The sequence below is a fragment of the Onychostruthus taczanowskii genome, unplaced genomic scaffold (genome assembly GCF_017590055.1).
Source record: "Onychostruthus taczanowskii isolate IOZ18803 unplaced genomic scaffold, ASM1759005v1 scaffold43, whole genome shotgun sequence".
Taxonomy (NCBI): domain Eukaryota; kingdom Metazoa; phylum Chordata; class Aves; order Passeriformes; family Passeridae; genus Onychostruthus; species Onychostruthus taczanowskii.
The window spans coordinates 1165999-1181236 of NW_024501792.1; the positions used below are offsets into that span (position 1 = coordinate 1165999).

The 15238-nt window shown below is 54.3% G+C and overlaps 3 protein-coding genes across 4 annotated transcripts; 1 reads left to right on the forward strand and 2 right to left on the reverse strand.

Moving 5' to 3' along the window:
* Positions 1-1162: 1162 nt before the first annotated feature.
* On the reverse strand, positions 1163-5962 carry MPZL2 (myelin protein zero like 2). Its single transcript, XM_041413883.1, has 6 exons — positions 5830-5962; positions 4305-4471; positions 3752-3962; positions 2836-2980; positions 2388-2475; positions 1163-1880 (listed from the first exon to the last, which is right to left on the reverse strand). Exons 1-5 carry the CDS (start codon positions 5882-5884, stop codon positions 2415-2417), a joined length of 639 nt encoding a protein of 212 aa, XP_041269817.1. The 5' UTR covers positions 5885-5962; the 3' UTR covers positions 1163-1880; positions 2388-2414.
* A 22-nt stretch (positions 5963-5984) lies between these two features.
* Positions 5985-11478, forward strand: CD3E (CD3e molecule). 2 transcript variants are annotated; one of them, XM_041413884.1, is made up of 9 exons: positions 5985-6107; positions 8248-8396; positions 8493-8592; positions 9554-9574; positions 9843-9857; positions 9983-10183; positions 10422-10574; positions 10924-10970; positions 11258-11478. In XM_041413884.1, the coding sequence occupies exons 3-9, from the start codon at positions 8544-8546 to the stop codon at positions 11312-11314; spliced, it is 543 nt and encodes a 180-aa protein (XP_041269818.1). In that variant the 5' UTR covers positions 5985-6107; positions 8248-8396; positions 8493-8543; the 3' UTR covers positions 11315-11478. The 2 variants fall into 2 exon arrangements, with proteins under 2 accessions (XP_041269818.1, XP_041269819.1); XM_041413885.1 differs by lacking the exon at positions 5985-6107 and adding an exon at positions 7744-7862.
* A 1856-nt stretch (positions 11479-13334) lies between these two features.
* On the reverse strand, positions 13335-15007 carry LOC121340873 (T-cell surface glycoprotein CD3 gamma chain-like). The gene is made up of 5 exons (XM_041413924.1): positions 14894-15007; positions 14420-14623; positions 13967-14098; positions 13798-13838; positions 13335-13527 (listed from the first exon to the last, which is right to left on the reverse strand). Exons 1-5 carry the CDS (start codon positions 14964-14966, stop codon positions 13465-13467), a joined length of 513 nt encoding a protein of 170 aa, XP_041269858.1. The 5' UTR covers positions 14967-15007; the 3' UTR covers positions 13335-13464.
* Positions 15008-15238: the final 231 nt, after the last annotated feature.

Consider the following 15238-nt stretch of genomic DNA (forward strand, 5'->3'; position numbering starts at 1 on the left):
GCATCTGGGCACACCTGGGCAGGAACACCTGGGCACAACTGGGAGGGAACACCTGGGTGGGCACATCTGGGCACACCTGGGTACGAACACCTGGGAACACCTGGGAGGGAACACCTGGGCACACCTGCGTGGGAGCATCTGGGCACACCTGGGTGGGCACACCTGGGTATGAACACCTGGGCACACCTGGGTACGAACACCTGGGTGGGCACACCTGGGCAGCCCTGCTGGGAAAGGCCAGCGCGGCCACCGCTGTTGTCCCCAAATCCCTGAGGCTCCTGTCACCGCCAGCCTGCTCACTGAGCTTTGGGGGCTTTTTTGGGTGCCCACAAATCGAGGAATGTGTCAGGATTACATTATTAAGTCAGGATGTTCCTCGCTGTGAGATCTGTGTAGATTTTCAAGCACAATCAGGAAAAAAAAAGAGAGACCTAATCAGGGGAACAGGGAGCATCCCTTAGCCAAGGACACCCTGGAACACACAAGTTTTAGGGATGCAATAAATCAAGATGTTGATGTGTGTCTGTGTGTACATTGCAAACTGGGCTAAACACCCGAGGTTTATATATCCTAGAGCTGAACTATCTTGGTTTTAATATCAAAAATCACAGCTACAGGTCAAAGAGACCCTGGCCAGGTGAAGAGCCTGCCCCTGAGCAGGGGTAGAAGTTGGCTGGGGTGACACAACTTGTATGGGAATTAATAATCAATTGTAAGAGAAGGGCTGGAAACTTGTATGGGAATTAATAATCCATTGTAAGAGAGGGGCTGGACTTGGAGATTTACTAACTCTGATTTCTGTGCACAAATGGTGGTAAAAGTCCAGTGGATGTGCTGGATTTGTGGGACACCACCAAGCACCTGGGCTTGGGCTCCTCTGCAATCAATAATCAATGTCTCCCTGAAGTATTTCATTATTGGTTTGTTGCACACCGGGTAACAAATCTGATTTTGGGGACAAACAGTGCAAATCTGCTCATTTCAGGTGTCAGGGGTCCCCAGGTCACAGCCCACTCCACACCAGCACAGCTGTCAGCAAGGTGCCTTTATTTACAACACAGGCGAGTGCAAATGAAAACAGACAGCCAGGGAGGAGCCAGGGAACGCTGGCACTTCACAGGTTATAAAGCCATAAAGACACTCTACAAACAAACAGGCCAATGCTGTGATTTGGGGCTGGGTAAATACTGTAACAGGATCGGTTTGGGGCTGCTTAGACACCGTTAGAAATCCATGGGTTCCAGTTTTGGGGACCAGAGGGGAGCACTGGGATAGCAAGAGTGGGAATGGGAATGGGGGGGAGCTGCTGAGCCCAGGCAGAAAACTCCCCTCATCCCCCAAAGCTGCCAGAGAAGGATGTGCAAAGCACCCTGGCTGGTGAATGTCATCCCTGATAACAAACAGCAGACCTTGCCCAGCTCTAACAGTGTCCATCTAACATACAAAAGGGATTCCAAGGACGTTTGTTGCACCAGCTGAGACTTCACTGCTCAGTCTTCCTTCTCAGGATGCCAGGGAGGAGTGTCAGGGAATAAAACCAGGGCAGCACAAAGGCACGTTGTGGTTTCTAAGGTGCAGGAGTGCATCTGCTCAAACACCTCCCAGCCCTCTGTTCAGTCAGCCTTGGCACTTTCATCTTCCAGAGGAGCCGTGCTCCCGTTCCGCAGGTGAGAAGATGAAGGGAAGTTCTTTGTTCGTGGGGCAAGATCCTCCTGCTTTGCTTCACTGGAGGGAATTCACAGCTCATGTAAAGTCACCCTCTTTCCATGCAAGACTTTCAGGTTGAGCAGAGGTTCCGCACTGGCAGCGTGGGGCGTCTGTAATCCAGCTTTGTTCTAACACCCCAAATTACAAGCTTTCACCAGCTGCTTTGGAAGAACCTGAGAAGAAAGATTGGAAGAAAAACAAACAGCCATTACTCAGGGTTATTGTCAAAAACCAAAATAATAGAGGCAACTGCTGACCTCAGAAAGTGTGGGTAAAATTTGTGCTGACATGTTTAAGCAAAGACAATGAATATGGAAATAGTGCCAGACTTCCTGTTGCAATTTTAAAACAATAAAGGTTAAAGTAATCAAAAAGCAGATTCTACACTGACAAAAGGAAAGTTATTCATCCCTGTTCACCTACAAAGCAGGCAAGCCATGGAAAGCAGCAACAATGACTTTCCTACAAATGCTCCTCAACGCCAGGGTGGAGAAATCTCTTGTACATGAAAAGGCTGTGATTGTTCAGGGATTGTGCAGCTGTCTCTGAAGGATCCTCAACAGCAAAGTGTGACTGTGGCCTCAGTTCTGACTGTGAACAGCAGGGAAATACCCGAGGGAATGTCTTGGGGAGTCCACAGGAGCACTGAGACATTAATTAGAGAAGGTTTGGATGGGTACCTGCATTGTGCACACCAGCAAAGACCTTTAATCTTCCAATGGAATGGGTTCCTTTTCTTCCCCCATCTTCAGGCTCTCCTTTTCTTTACTGTTATAAAAATGGGAGGGAAAAAAAAAAAAAAAAGAGAAAAAAAGCCCAAATCAGTGTCAGGCAGATCAGCAGGATGTCCTGAGTCACACACAGCACACCCAAGGTGACGTGGTGAGTGTGCCACACGAGTGGTGACCACAGCTCGGGGGACAGGGTGCTCAGCAGCTGCGTCCTTCTGAGTGAGGAGCCACTGAGAAGGGCAAGAGGCAGAGAGGATCCAGAGCTTGTCCATCCCGGGGCTCTGCTCTGCCTGCACGCCGCCAATTATCGCTAATTGGGTTGGCAGTTTCCCCTCCGTGCAGGGTCCAAGCCAAATTCCAAGCTGTCCCAGGAGCCTCCCCCGTGCCGTGGCCTCACCGCTCGGTGTCTGCCGCCTCCAGCCTCCTGTCTCGCGCCTTCCTGCGGCGCTGCCGGCAGATTATCACGGCTGTCACCACGATGATCATCAGCGCCGAGGCAGACCCGATGGCCACGGCCAGGAAATGGATTTCTGAGAAGCTCACTGCGTGGGGAGAGACAGAGGAATGAAGCAGAGAAGGAACGAGGCTGGGGTCCTGTATCTGTGAATAAAACCTGTCCTCGGGCTCCTCTTTTCCCCTCGTGCTTTCTGCTTACCACCCCTTTTCTCCCACGATTTCCACATGGGAAGTCCACGTGGGAAATCCCACGATTTTCCCAGGTGTGGAAGAATCACAGAATCACACAGAATATTGAGGTTGGAAGAGACCTCTGAGATCTTCAAGTCCAACCTATGTCCCAACACCTCAACTCAGAATCTAGACTACAGCACCAGGTGCCATGTCTGTTGTTTTGATTTTGTAAGACTTTGTTAAGCCTTCTGATGTTTGCATTCTTTCAACAAACTTTCTCACACACAGTTCTGTAAATAACTTATGTTTTGCATTCTTTCATGGAGGGGGAGAGAATTGATGGACCCTTGGTCTGTCCAGTGGCATTGGAGAGGGGGCACTGTCACCCTCCAATCCACTGTCACCTTTGGAAAACTATAAATGTTGGAGTCAGAAAATAAAGTTCTTCTTCTTCTTCTTTTTGTTCCCCTCGAGAGCAGCAGTGTCTGTGTCATCATTTCGTGTCTTATCACAACACCATGTCCAGCTTTTTTTTTAAACACATCCAGAGATGGTGATTCCACCACCTCTCTGGGAAGAGCATCCCAGTGCTTTATTATTCTTTCGGTGAAACATTTTTTTCCTAAAAGAATGCCACTCTGCTTAAACCCACACGGCCCCTGGGGGGTTTCTTGGCCTCTCACCTTTCTGCACAACCCGGAGTCGCACCTCCCCGATGGTGCCATAGACGTCTGGCCAGTTTGTCACCTGGCAGGTGAAGGTCCCGTTGTCACTGGGCTTCAGGTTCCAGACGATGATGGAAACGTCGTGGCGCTCAATGTTCCCATCCCAGGTGACTCGGTCCTTAAACCTGCCCGAGGGGGGCTCGTAGGGCTCCTTCAGGTAGTAAAATACCTGCAAAAGTCACAGGAACGTCCAATGGCCTGGGCTTGAAGGGACCTGGGAAATTCCTGGAGTCTCATCAGGTGCAGGATTCACCTAAGACAGGGCTCAGCCGTGGTGTCAGCAGGTCCAGCTTCGTAAAGCCGCAAATATTTTAACCTGACCACCCAAAACTAAACATGAGAGTGTTTTTTAGGCAGAGTCTATAAACAGGACTCGGATTAATCACCGCAAGTGACGAAGGCCCAGGTGTACCTGTGGGTTTGGGTGTGCCTGTACCCACTCACTGCTCACCCAGCGCTGGGTTTTGGGGTGAGGGGAGCCCCTGGAAGGGAGCACGGAGATCTCACTCACCGGCTCGTGGGCGCTCAGGTCCTCGGGCTGGAAGTTCCAGCTCACTGAGAGCTGCTGGCTCACGGGGCTGCTGCTGGAGAAGGTGCATTTCAGCCGCTGGTTGGTCCCGTTCACGGCCACCACCTCCTTGGCAGTGTGAACTTCCACTGCCGCCGCCAGCCACAGCGCTGCAGGGCAAACACAGGGGGAAATCACAGTCCCGAGCGAGCTCATCGCTGCTCTTATCAGCTTTAGCTCCCCGGGAGCCTTATCTGTGCTGGCAAGGGATCGCCTGAGTGTCTCATGCATTCCAAGGGGGGTGGTCCTGCCGATTTATTCAGAAAAACCCTTTCAGACTGGACTGGACCCACCCAATAATTGCTATTTCCCATGCTGGAACTTCCCTTTCTACACTTTCTACTCAGCCTCGTGCACACCACGGTGAAACTGCTCTTACTGGTACATCCAGAGCCGGTTTTAGAGGCTTTACAACCCAGCTGAGCAACTGCGGGTAAATTCAATCAGGTCTAGAGGAAATCCTCAAGATAAATGTGGATTTGTTTTTCCCAGAAACATCCCCACAGCCACCATGGCTGCTGCTTTAGAAATAAGTGAGCATCGCTCACTCGATGCTCCCCTGGAAGAAGGACAAGCAGCAGGAAGGAGAGCAAGGAAAAGACAGGAGGAAAATGAAAAATAAGAAAAATTAATGGTTTGCTGGTGAATGAAATAGAAAGTCTCAATATCCTGTCACATTAAGAAGATAACTTACCCCAGTGTGATTCAAGCCAAAAAAAAAGCTTATACAGGGTTGTAAAATACAGCTTCAGAATAAAGAGGTATTTTAAAATAGCTTATTACTAAATACTTCCTTCCAAATAATTCCTTATCTCCAAGGGAAAAAGACTTGGAATGCCAAAGCATTGAGAGTATTCACACGTGAAAAACCTCATTGGCAGAGATCACGTTGCTCATACATGGATTCGGTGCCAAATCTTTTCATTCTAAACTCCTTGAAAAGAACTAAGCGAGAAATAAGAGTAAAATGTTTTTTTTTCCAAGGCAGATTACATCCGTGTGCTGATGCATTTGGGACAGGAAGATGTGTTGTTATTAAAGTCCAGGTGTTTTGATAGAAAGCACTGAAAATTCAGGTGAGTTTCGTGTCAGTCTGGAGCCTTTGCTGTGTAAAGGATCTGAAGCCGGAGCTCCTGGACAATCCCCGACTGTTTAGGAACAAAGGTAGCAAGAAAAAAAAAAAAAAGAAAGAAGAAGAAGAAAGGCTGGGAGTAAAGTTCAGATTCCTGGCAGGAGGGAAAAAGAAGTTGAAAGCGGAGCCGAGGAGGAAATCAGGGAGGAGATCGGTGCTCTTCCTCCGGAATACGCCCAAACCTGTTGGGGAAGAAACTCAACCGCTTCGTGCCGCTTCCAGCGAACCCCGAGCAGGAAGAATGGCAGCGAGGACGGGGGGGAAAGCCTCATCCTTGGGGATAATTTAGGATCGGAAGAGGGGAGTGAGGCGGCAGCACGGGACAGGTTTCCTTACCTCGGAGCTGCGCCCCAAGGACGAGCGCAGCGCCCAGCCAGGCGCGGCCGCGCATCGGGGCGACAAATCCGGGCTGCGGAGGCAAATCCGCTTCGGCTCCTCCGTGACCGGGTAGAAGATGAGTTTCTCGAAGCCTTCCCAGCACAACGGGGCGGATTCCTTGCCCCCAGCTCGGCCTGCGAGGGAAGGTGGGCGCTCCCCTGCCCGAGTCGGGGCGCGCTCCGTGCCAAGGTGTGCCCGGCCCCGCTCAGTCCTGCCGTAAATCAGCGATTCCCAAGGTAAGATGAATTTCTTCTCCCTCCCATATTCCCCTGCTCTTTGGTGTTGCAATCATTCCTCCTCCCAGCCGCCACCCGAAACCACTCCCCTCTTGTGGGAGGTAAAAGAACAACTTGCCTGGAGGTGTTCATAGGTGGCTCCAAGGAATGAGGGCCATTTGTTCGGCAAAAAGCCTGCAAACGATCCTAAAAAGAGCCGCCCAAAACTGACAGTCCGTGGCTGCAGTGCGGGCCCTCATCCAGAGGAAGGAAACGTCCCACCAAGCACAGACACCTACCCTAAAGTGATGTGAACGTTCCTTGGTTGTAGCCAGCTTCCCAAGCTTGGGAAGTTCTGGGGGAAATCAGGTGGAAAATGGGCCCAGCCCGGCCATATTCCAGTAAGTGAGAAATTCCGTGGGACACAAAACATCCCGCAGTCGGCGCGTGGCTGTTGTGAGAGTGTGAAACCGGCTGTGTGTCGGCAAAATGAGGATGTTTGCACTCGAGGGCCATAAATCCCCGACAGTCGGCTCGTGGCTGTTGTGAGAGTGTGAAACCGATCAGAGGCTGTGTGTCGGCAAAATGAGGATGTTTGCACTCGAGGGCCATAAATCCCCGGAGTGGCGGTGTTTGTGTTCACCATCCGTCCCGAGAAGTCATCCCAGGTCACCGCTTCCACTTGTGCCTGCTGCCGATTTCCCTTGCAGGGTGCAAGGGGAAGGTGCCTCAACCTCTGCGTGTTTGGGGTTCCCTTCAGCGATTTGGAGATGGAAAACCAGCACCGAGGCCATCATCTCCCTGGATTGTCCCCAGAACAGAGCAGAGAATCCCGCTGTGCTAACGCCTCCGGGACACCAAGGATCTCCATTTTCCTGGAATGATTTGGTCCCGTGTTAGCCCTTCATCGCTCCATCTCCCCAGGTTTCCACTCAGTTACAATTCCAGCATATCGCCTCCTTTTGTTTCCTCCCACCGTGAATATTTACCACTCTGGGGCTTTGTTCAGGCTGCGATCAAAGTTTAGCGGCCAATTTGCTGCCACTTCCTAATCCTGGTTCTGCACAGGGCTGGGAACAGCCCCTTTGCCTGCAGACTTCTGCTGATCTTCATCCTTTTACGAAACACAAACTTTTAAGAGAAGAGCAAGTCCCTGGCACGCTCGCCAGTAACCTAAACTCTCTGATGTTCTACTTGGAAACATAAATGAGGAAAAGGATCCTGACGGCCAAGGAAAGCACCCCAATAAAGGAAACGGGGCACAGCAGCCTCCCCCCGTGTCCCTTTAGAGCCTTTACAGGCACTCCGCACTTCATCCCAAACCAGCGGGCATCCCAGCAGCCCGGGTGGGAGCTGCCACCACAGCCCGGGTGTCCCACCAAGCCTGAATCACTTACCCAGCATCACCAAACGGTGATTGCTGCCAGCACCCCGCGGGCAGAGCCCGGAGCGGCCCTGGCCCGGTGCCCGGGGTCTGTGCGTGCCCAAGCCCCGGCTGGCACGGACCGTGCCCTGGTGCGGCGCTGGCCGGGCCAGGAGCCCCCTCTAGTGGGGCCAGCCACTTCCATCGGGAGCGCCCGAGCGGGATAACTTCCCAAAAATGCTGCTGGGAGGGGCTGATGGGCAGGGGATGGGCAGGGGGCCATGGCCTGTGCCCGGGCAGGGCTCGGGGTGCTCAGCTTTGGGTGGAGCTCCTGGTTCCTTCCTTCCAGCCTGCCAGTGCCTGGAGGGACCTGCAGGGAAGATGGAGAGGGGCTCTTGGTCAGCAGCTGGAGGGTAGGACAGTGGGAATGGGTTCACACTGCCAGAGGGCAGGGATGGATGAGATATTGGGAGGTGGGAATTGTTCCCTGGGAGTGGGGGGTGCCTGGCACAGGGTGCCCAGAGCAGCTGTGGCTGCCCCTGGATCCCTGGCAGTGCCCAAGGCCAGGCTGGATGGGGCTTGGAGCAGCCTGGGACAGTGGAGGGTGTCCCTCATGGCAGGGCTGGGATGGGATGGGCTTTATAGATGGGCTTTATGGTCCCTTCCCACCCAAACCATGCTGGGATTCCACATGAAGTCCTTTGCTGCAGTTGGAGTCCCTCAAGCTCTCACTTTGAGAAGCTGTTGGGAAGGTCCTGATGGCAAATCTGATTCCAGCTCGTTTCTCTCTCCTCCCAGGAGCTGTCCCGAGCCCTGCAGAGCTGCTGCAGAGCAGAGCAGCCACCCCTGGCTGGCAGTGACGTCCCACGAACACATTTTGAGCCTCTGCACTTCCTGACCTGGGCTGATTTCACGTGTCTGGGTCTGCCTTGGCTGCTCTGGAAACAGTGAGTCCCCCAGCCCTGTTCGGGTCGGTAGCAATTCTGGGAAAAACAATCCCGGGCTTCTTTCTAGAAAAGCCACCGTGTTCTTTCCTGCCACAGCCACGCCAGTCTGATGTGGTGGAGAGGAGCAGCAGGAGGAGGAACACGAGGATGAGGCTGGAGCAGTGCCTGCCCCTCCTGGGGCTCCTCCTGTGTGCAGGTGAGTCCCCGAACTTCAGACAGCAGGGTCGGTGCAGTGTGAGCTGCAAGGTTCCACGCTCCTAATTTTGGTTTTATCCTTTATCCCTGCCCTTTTCTCCAAGTTTGGTGATCCTGGGTAAGTGATTCGGGCTTGGTGGGATGTCAGGGGTGTGGTGGCAGTTGGGATGCCCCTGGTTTGGGATGAAGTGCAGAGTACCTGTAAAGGCTCTAAGGAACCCAGTAATGAGGAGAGATGAGTGTGCAAGGTAATGCATTTAGAGATGTTACAATACTCCAACTACTCTGCCAAAGTGCTGCAAATACCAATCTTTGAAGACAGAAAATGTGGTTTATCAGTGGCCTGTTCTTTTTCCAGATTTAAATGTATCTATGTAAAATAAAAACCATCAGGTCACCTTCTCTCCAGCCAGGTCCGCTGTGGAATTCAAATCTGCAGTAGTTTATTTTTGTTACTTTATGCAAAAGGACAAATGTCTTTAAAGGAAATCACAAATATGATTCACACCTCTTAAAAGCTCTTTCTTTATATCCCAGCTCCAGAGCCTCTCATGGAGCAAAGTTGTTTCCTACAAGGCAGAAAACCCACACAGATAAACTGGTTTACAGCGAGTTCTCTTGCTGAGGACAGAGGTTCTTACCAGGATTTCCCGGCAGTGTTTGCTCCATGATAACAAAGCAGAATTTCGGGGTTTGCATCTTGCAATAACAGCCCTTTTCTCTGAGCTGGGTTGGGAAATGATTCAAGTTTCCATTCTGCGTTAGGCTGCATTGAAAATGGCTTCCAAGTTCACAACAACATCCTGTCTCACCACCAGAATGTTTGATGTCTTCAGCATGAATGTGAGATTATAAACATCTCTTTTGAGCAGCTGAGCTCAGAAAGGGTGTCCTGGGAGTAGGAAAGGTGTGTGATATCTGAAGCTCAATTAATTTACATTTCTTATTCTTTTTTTTTGCAGTTGGCACCACAGCTCAGCAGGGTAAGTGTATTTTACTGCCATCCTTGACTATTTATCATGCTGAAAACCCCAAATATGCCTCAAAAGTGAGGACTAAGAGTCAAATAGGAAGATTTGAATTTTGTAAATATTGCAGGACAGGAAAAATTCGTGTCAATCAATTCATTGATTGACAGTGGTCTTACTGATTGGAGAAATTGGTCCCTAATTATTACCAGTGTTGGGCATTTCCAACACTGTGAGGCAATGGTGAGATGATTTTTAACACTTCTTGTTTTCTGTTTTGCAGATGAAGAACTGGAGGGTAAGTGAATTTTACCAGCATTCTTTAGTATTTAGCGGGACATAAAGACTGTACTGACTAAAAATCAGGTAGAAATATTTGACTTTTGCCCTCGGTTTCCTTTCTCACTGGTGTGTCTTCCCAAGGGGAATTCCTGGTGGAGATTTCTGGCACCACGGTGACCATCACGTGTCCCTTGGAGGACGAGGACATCCGGTGGGACCTGTTTGGGAAAACCCAGGACACCAAGGAGAGGAAGTTCATTATAAAGGACCATGACAGCACTCCTGCCAACCTCAGCTGTTCCTTGGGTAACAAGAAGCATCAGCTGTACCTGAACGCCAAAGGTGAGCGCAGCCCCCTCACCTGCACGTGGCAGTGGCACGTTTTGGGGCTGACACTGATTTTCCAGTGCTGGGTGAATGTGGTGCTGCTGAGGCCAGTCCCAGAGCCCATTTTTGGCAGAAGGACTCTCCCCTTTCCCCTCAGTTTGCCCTTTTCCCCTTCCCAGCTGCCCGTAGCCCTGTGCCACCCTCGGCTGAGCCAGGCCTGGGCTCTGAGCATCCCCTGCCCTCATCCCCGCAGTGTGTGCCACCTGTGAGGAGCTGGATGCCCTGACTGTGGCAGGGATCATCACTGCAGACCTCCTCATCACCCTGGGCGTGCTGATCCTGGTCTATTACTTCAGCAAAGGCAGGAAGGGACGAGCCAGCGCTGCTGGGGACAGTCGGCCACGAGGTGAGAGCCATTGCAGGCATCCCTGCTGCCTGTGCCGCCCTCTGAGCACCCAGAAAACCCTCTCATTGCATCCTCTGCTCCCCACGAGCTTCCAGGCGATGCTCCTGCTCCCCAGGGGTGTTCTCCAGGCTGTCTCTGTGCAGGGATGGGCTGGCTGCTGCAATGGAACCCATTTCCCTGGCCGCTGTGCTGGAGCCAGCCCTGCACCTCCTGGCAGCAGCTGGCTCTTCAGGAGCTCAGGATAAATCCATGGGAGGTGATCCGTGGTGTGCCTGGCCCTGGGATCAGCCTGGAGGCCCCTCGTGGCAGGAACCCCCAGGGATTCACCCTCTCTGTGCCTCTGTTTCAGGTCAGAAGATGCAGCGGCCTCCCCCTGTCCCGAACCCGGACTATGAGGTGAGGACAGTCCCTTTCCATCCCCGGGGAGGGACAGCCAGGGCTGGGGCTGTTTCAGGTCAATTATCGTTGAAGAAGCATCCAGCCAAGCTCCCAGATTTCCTGGCAGGAAAAGGGAGAAGGGTGGTGAGGGCACAGCCCCTTTCTCTGGTGCTGCCATGGGATTTATGTGGGGGCAGAGCTGCAGCTGCCTGGGCACTGCCCCTGCTCTGCTGTGCTTTTCTCCACACCCTGTGGGCTCAGGTGAGGATTCCTGACCCGGGGTCTCTGCTCGTGTCTCCCCACAGCCCATCCGGAAGGGCCAGCGGGAGGTGTACGCAGGCCTGGCACCCAGGGGCCTCTGAACCTCCTGTGATGGCAGCCTGGCACCAGCAGCTCTGCGGGAAACGCTTCTGCCCAGCTTGTTCCCAGCTCTCTGCTGAGCCTCTGGCATTTTGGGCTCAGCCAGGTGGCCACAGGACAGGGATGTGCTGTCCCAGCCCGGGGTGTGCTTGGGTGTGCCGGCCCAGAACAGAAATGAGCACATTGGCAAGAGATTTCCTTCTCATTAAAGGACTGCAGCCTCACTGGGCGTTCCTGGTCTCCTTTTCCCCTCACACTTCTCTCTGCTCCTGCTGCTTTTCCCTCAGGTTTAATTTCTACCTTGAGTGTTTCCACTTGGTTTGGGTGTTCCCTGGGCCGAGAGTGGATCCTCCTCTGGGGGATTTGCTCCTGCTGCTTTTCCCTCAGGTTTACTTTCTACCTTGAGTATTTCCACTTGCTTTTGGTGCTCCCTGGGCCAAGAGTGGATTCTCCTCACAAGGATTTGCTCCTGCTGCTTTTCCCTCAGGTTTAATTTCTACCTTGAGTGTTCCCACTTGCTTTTGGTGCTCCATGGGCCGAGAGTTGATCCTCCTCTGGGGGATTTGGTCTTGCTGCTTTTCCCTCAGGTTTAATTTGTGCCCTCAGTGCCCCCATTCGTTTCTGGTGTTCCCTGGGCCGAGAGGGGATCCTCCTCACGGGGATTTGCTCCTGCTGCTTTTCCCTCAGGCTTAATTTCTGCCCTCAGTGCCCCCATTCGTTTCTGGTGTTCCCTGGGCCGAGAGGGGATCCTCCTCACGGGGATTTGCTCCTGCTGCTTTTCCCTCAGGTTTACTTTCTACCTTGAGTATTTCCACTTGCTTTTGGGGTTCCCTGGGCTGAGAGCGGATCCTTCTCAAGGGGATTTGCCTCTGACCTGGTCCTGCTCTCCCCTCACAGCCTGGCCTCCGTTTCCAGCCCTGCAGGCAGTGAAACCCCACAAGTGGGTGTGCAGCACGGGTTAAGAGGGGCCCGTGGGTTGTTTTGGTGCCTGCTCCAGCCCAAAGCCTGGCTGAGGCAGCCCTGAGCAGAGGAAGCAGCAGCGCAGCAGGGCTGGGGGTGTTCAGCTGCACCCCAGCAGCTCCAGGATGCGGTTTAGAGGCACAGCTGGGCTCGTTTACCACAGCAGGCCCCATGCCTGAGCGGGGAGATGGAGAGATACACAGGGCACAACCATCCCCCAGAGCTCCAAACCCACGCAGGGCCACGCTCTCACCTTCTGCAAGCCAGCACTGCTCAGCCACCACTGGGCTGGGAGAAGCTTGCACTGCTCTGGGCCTACATTTTGCTTCAAAAAACCCCTAAATTTTCCTACACCCCAGTGCTGCTATCACCATTTTTGGGGTACATCAATGTAGGAGTGTGTCCCAATGTTTGTCCCAGCCAGTGCCATCTCACAGAGCAGGATCAGCACCGAGGCAGTGGCAGCAGCCCTGCCTCTGTGCTTACCTGCACCAGGGGAATATTTCCTTGTCCTTCCAGGGTGAGGTGATGCTGCCTGGCCCTGTCTGTGTCCCATTTTGGGGACTCAGACCACATGAACTGTTTCTGCTTGGGGCTGGGGAGTGGAGACCTGGCATTGCCATCCTAAATCCCATCCCTGTGCCACTTCCCAGTGACCAGACCCCATCCCTGTGCCCCTTCCCAGTGACCAGACCCCATCCCAGTGACCAGATCCCATCCCTGTGCTCCTTCCCAGTGACCAGATCCCATCCCTGTGCCCCTTCTCAGTGACCAGACCCCTTCCCAGTGACCAGACCCCATCCCTGTGCCCCTTCCCAGTGACCAGACCCCATCCCTGTGCTCCTTCCCACTGACCAGACCACATCCCAGTGACCAGACCCTATCCCTGTGCTTCTTCCCAGTGACCAGACCCCTTCCCAGTGACCAGACCCCATCCCTGTGCCCCTTCCCAGTGACCAGACCCCATCCCTGTGCCCCGTCCCAGTGACCAGACCCCATCCCTGTGCCCCTTCCCCAGGAGCTGGACACAGCAGATGGAGCAGGGAGCCCGTGGGACAGGCTCATCTTTAATGGCAAGAATTTAGAAGTGCAAGAGGTGGTGGAATGAGCACAGAGCTGCAAGCAGCCCACCCTGGAGGGTCCCCCAAGCAAAGGCAGCACGCTGATGAAGGCAGTCTCAGAGTCTTCCTCTTCACCTGCGGGCACGGGCGGGAGCCAGCCGGCTGTACTGCTCCTCCTCCCGCTCCCCCAGGGGCTGCCAGGGGGAAAAAAGGGGAGATGAGCCCAAACTGTACCTGCCCAGCCCTGGGAGGGCGAGCTGGGTCAGCCTTTGGCAAGGTTCTCTCCACACTGAGGGGCTGAAGGTGCCCCAAACACACACACAGAGGGGCTGAAGGTGCCCCAAACACACGCAGAGGGGCTGAAAGTGTCCCCACGCACACAGGGTGGGGGTTAAACGTGTCCCCCCACACACACAGGGGTGCTGAAGGTGTCCCCACACACAGAGGGGTGCCCCCACACTCACCTGGTAGAGCTCATTGGAGATCAGGTTCTGCTTGTCAGAAGCTGAAGGAAGAAAGAAGGACAAGCTCAGGGGAGCCACGGGCACCGTGGGGAACACTTCCAAACAAACCCAAGAGCTGGCTGCAGCGCCTGGGTGCCGCACAGAGCCCCCAGGGGTGCCAGGCACTCACCTCGTGAGGTGTGTCCCCTGTCGTGGCCAGTGATGCAGAACACGGCCACTGCCAGGAGCAGCGTGGCCACCACGTCGGCGATGACGATGCCCGAGATGGTGGGAGCGTCCACCTCGATGCAGTTCTGGCACACTGCAAGCCCAAAAGGACACGGACACTGAGGGCAGGGGCACTTCCAGAGGGCTCAGCCAGCTCTGCCAGTCCAACAGAGAGCAGCTGGGTTTGCTGTGTGACCCACAAGCTGCCACGTGTCCCCCACAGCCCGTGCAGGGCCAGAGGAGCAGGTCGTGGCACTGAACAGGGCTGCAGGGCTGTCACAGTGACACCACACGCACAGGAACCTGCAGCAAACCCGTGGAGACACTCCCAGATGAGGGAAAATTCCCTCAAGATTTGGCTGGGGGAAAACTCCAAGCGGTTCTGGCTCTGGCAAAGCAGGAGTGCAGCACTTACTGCGATAGTGCACCTGGAGGCTGCTCCTTTTGTCCCCTGTCTGACACACGTAGACACCCCTGGGGTCGTCGTAGACCCCACTCAGGTCCAGCTGTGCCTCGTGTCCAACAGTGCTCCCATCTCTCCACCACGTGATGTTCTTGCCTTGGCTCCTCACACACTCCAGGAACACCTTCCCGCTGAATTCCTTCACGAATATCTGCCCTGTGCAAGGAGAAGGGAGCAGAGCTTCACCTCTGAGTGATGACCAGCAGCGCAGAGCTCGGAGCTCCTTCCTGGGGAGGAAGCATCACATCAGGCTGCCCCAAAACCACTCTGGGCTAAGCAGGCTCCCCCATCCTCCTGCACTGACTCCCTTTTCCCCATGGACATTCCGAACCTTTCCTGCTGGGAAACCTCACCAGTCCCCGGGGTTCCTTCCCAGCAGGGACCACGGCGAGTGTCCGGCCGCTGACCCCGCACCTCTGGACTCACCTCGGACCCCCGAGGGGGCCACGGCCAGGCTGGCCAGCAGTGCCCAGGCACTCAGGGCCGTTCCCCCCGGCATGGCACGGCGGTGCTGGCTCTGTCCCCCTGGCAGGACGTGGGGAGAGCTGTCACCACAAGGCACCTCCCGCCCGGGCTGCGTCAGGCACCGGATGCCGGGGGCTGATGCTGCCTCCCCCGGGAGGGATGGGAGGCACACAAGGAACCCTGCAGGAGCCACTGAGCCCCACATCTCCCTGTCCCCCTGGACCCCTGGTACCTACTGGTGCCCCCCAGCCAGGAAACACTGCAGAGCTGGGGAGTCCCCAAAATTTCCGCATCCCCCTGCGGTCA